The sequence below is a fragment of the Malus sylvestris genome, chromosome 15 (genome assembly GCF_916048215.2).
Source record: "Malus sylvestris chromosome 15, drMalSylv7.2, whole genome shotgun sequence".
Lineage (NCBI taxonomy): Eukaryota > Viridiplantae > Streptophyta > Magnoliopsida > Rosales > Rosaceae > Malus > Malus sylvestris.
This window is the reverse complement of record NC_062274.1, coordinates 26,062,550-26,065,383: the sequence shown is the minus strand read 5'-3', so window position 1 is coordinate 26,065,383 and position 2,834 is coordinate 26,062,550. Positions and strand designations below refer to the sequence as shown.

Here is a 2,834-nt window from a genome sequence, read left to right as displayed (position 1 = left end):
TTTGTGTTGCATGACGACCGTAAGACCCTTCTCTTAAAACTGTCCGATGCTTAGTAGGTTGTTCTTCAACTTTGGTACAAAGAACACTTCAGTAATCATCTGCACGATCCCATTCATCTCCATGCGAATGTTGCCCTTTCCTAGCACAGTAAGACTCGTATCATTACCCAAGTTCACTGTTTCTCTGAAGTTATTGTCGAACATTGAAAACAACTATCTTTCCCACACATGTGATTGCCACATCCCGAGTCAAGAAACCACAGGTAATCTCTTCCAGCATCAGTGCCATCTACATACGCCATTAAAAGCATCTCTTCACTGGTCTCGACAAAATTGGCCTTTGTATCTCTTGCTCTTTTGGGACATTCCCAATGAAAATGGCCTAACTCATGACAATTGTAACATTAGGGTAGATTTATCAAACCTACCCCTTCCTCTCCCTCTTCCTCGGTACGAACTTTTTCCACCATTTCTTCCTCCTTGCTGAGGGCCGTGAGTGATCTGAAGGGCTTGTTCTTCCACAATGTGGCGGCTGATCCATTGTTCATGCACCAAAAGACTACTTTGAAGCTCATCTATGGATAGGATATCCAAATCATTTGATTCCTCGATCGAACATACCACATAGTCGTACTTGGAAGTCATGGATCGCAGGATCTTCTCAATAATCACCACATCTTCCATCTTTTCGCCATGAATTCTCATCTTATTGGCTGTGGTGAAAGTTCTCCCAAAGTAGTCATTCACCGATTCCCCTTCTTTCATGTGCAGCACTTCAAACTCTTTGCGAAGAGCTTGAAGTTGAGCACGCTTGACTCGTGTTGTCCCTTGATACTTCTGCTTCAAGGAATCCCAAATATCCTTCGCTATATCCTTTTTCAGTATGGTCTCCAGAATGGAGCAATCAATGGCTTGGAACATATAGTTCTTGGCCTTCAGATCCTTCAATTTTTGGTCCTCAATCACCTTTTTCTATCTCTCAGTGAGATCCGTCCCTTCTGCTACTGCAGAGATCCCAGTTTCTATCAAATTCCAGTATTCCTTTGAACGCATAAAGATCTCCATAAGCATACTCCAGTGATCGTAATGGCCTTCAAACTGTGGGATAGCCGGCTGCACAAAGCTACTCTCGCTTGTTATGTTACTCCTTCTTGCTGATTGCTATGGTACAAACTGTTGGTCAGGCCCTGTGATGGAGCTCTGATACCAGATGTTAAAACTAGGTGTAATGGCAAAGAGCTTGACAGGAACAAAAGCACGACAACTTCAATATGCAGGGAGAATATTTCTTATTGAATTAGAAAACAATCATGGCTATTAAATAGCCTTGAAAACAAACTGAATGGGAAATAACAACCACAACTTTACAGCCCTAGAATCGTGGAGAAAGACTAAGTCCAAAACAGAAGATAACATGTCCCTTAAGACTAGGGATTATTATGCATGGCTTCAAACCACTACGACCTAGAAACAAGGAAAACCTAACCCTATCAGCTAGGAGATCTTAACAACTTTAACAAAAATCAGAAGCTACATAATGCTCGATGGTTTAATGAAAACAAAACTTTTGGTAAAGTAATAAAAAGTTGAGATTTGATCACCAACCGTATTCGTCGAAAGCTCTTCCTTACTCTGATGGTAGATCATTAGATTGAGAAAATCTTCATTGTGACCGGAATACGGAGGGTACACCACATGTTTTTATATAAGTGGTAGGAAATTTTATTTTTTAATTTATTAACTTTTTAACACACATATCCCACAATTTGTATAGTGACACGTGATGTACCATCCAGTGTACCAATCACATTGAAAAATTTCTCCACTAGACCTCACTCATCACTTAGTGAAATTGATTGAATTCAACCAGAAAATAATGACTGGAAAAACAATAAATTTTTAGGGGATAACTCGTATATAATAAGAAACGCGAGTGCAAGGGTTAAGGCTCTAAAATATTTGAGCTACAAGCCTTGAAGCCTAACGGCATTTGGACTGCAACTTATTGTTCTTTTCTTAAGGGTAATAGGGCAGAGCTAGAAATTTTTTTATGGATGGCTAGCTAAAAAGATTACCCCAAAATCAAATGATTATTATTATTATTATTTTTTGCTACATACGTATTGTATGCAAAAATTTAAGTTTAACTTCTGTATTTGTATACTTAAAATTTGTTTGGCATGAACTCAATAAGCTTCGCAATTGCAAACTGCAAAAATTACAATGAATCATCAAATTTCACATATATTAAATGCAAACACAAGAAGAAGATAAAAGAAACTTGATATCTCGACTACATCCATACAACTAGCACAAAACAAAACAATGAAAGTAGAAGTAAATGCAATCCTAACATAAATTGATTGAAACTAATATATGTAGAATTATCAGAGAGACGGGCCAAGGGATCACTTCCAACAATCTGTCCCCAACTTGGTAATTACCACCCGCACAATCCGTCAGGTATGGAGTTTTATCACAAACGGTCTCGGTATTAGTTAGAATGGGGTTATGATATTTAAACTATTCCTTTTTGTTTTTCTACTACCGATGTGGGACTCAACAATATAAAGCCCACTGAATCAAAGCAAAATAATCTTGAACATGATATCTTAATTTTCATGGTAATTTTTATATTTTTAGTTGTGCTAAATACTCACTAGCCTGGTTTCATTAAAAATAATTCTTCTTGCACTTTTTTTCTTTCTATTATATTAGACTATACACTAAAATATATATACATATTGCCACTGATAGGAACATATTTATGCAACTTAGTTAACTTGTTTTCTTGCATTTTCGTAGTTAGTTTGTGTTTATTATAGTAATTTAAG

At 37.1% G+C, this 2,834-nt stretch overlaps 1 protein-coding gene across 1 annotated transcript; it reads right to left on the bottom strand.

Moving 5' to 3' along the window:
* Positions 1 to 369: 369 nt before the first annotated feature.
* LOC126602057 (uncharacterized) lies at positions 370 to 1,090 on the bottom strand. The gene has a single exon (XM_050268869.1). It carries the CDS (start codon positions 919 to 921, stop codon positions 388 to 390), a length of 534 nt encoding a protein of 177 aa, XP_050124826.1. The 5' UTR covers positions 922 to 1,090; the 3' UTR covers positions 370 to 387.
* Between the last annotated feature and the right edge of the window lie 1,744 nt (positions 1,091 to 2,834).

Bases quoted from the DNA above. Each gene is read 5' to 3' on its own strand.
- LOC126602057 (XM_050268869.1), bottom strand. From the start codon at position 921: ATGTTCCAAGCCATTGATTGCTCCATTCTGGAGACCATACTGAAAAAG.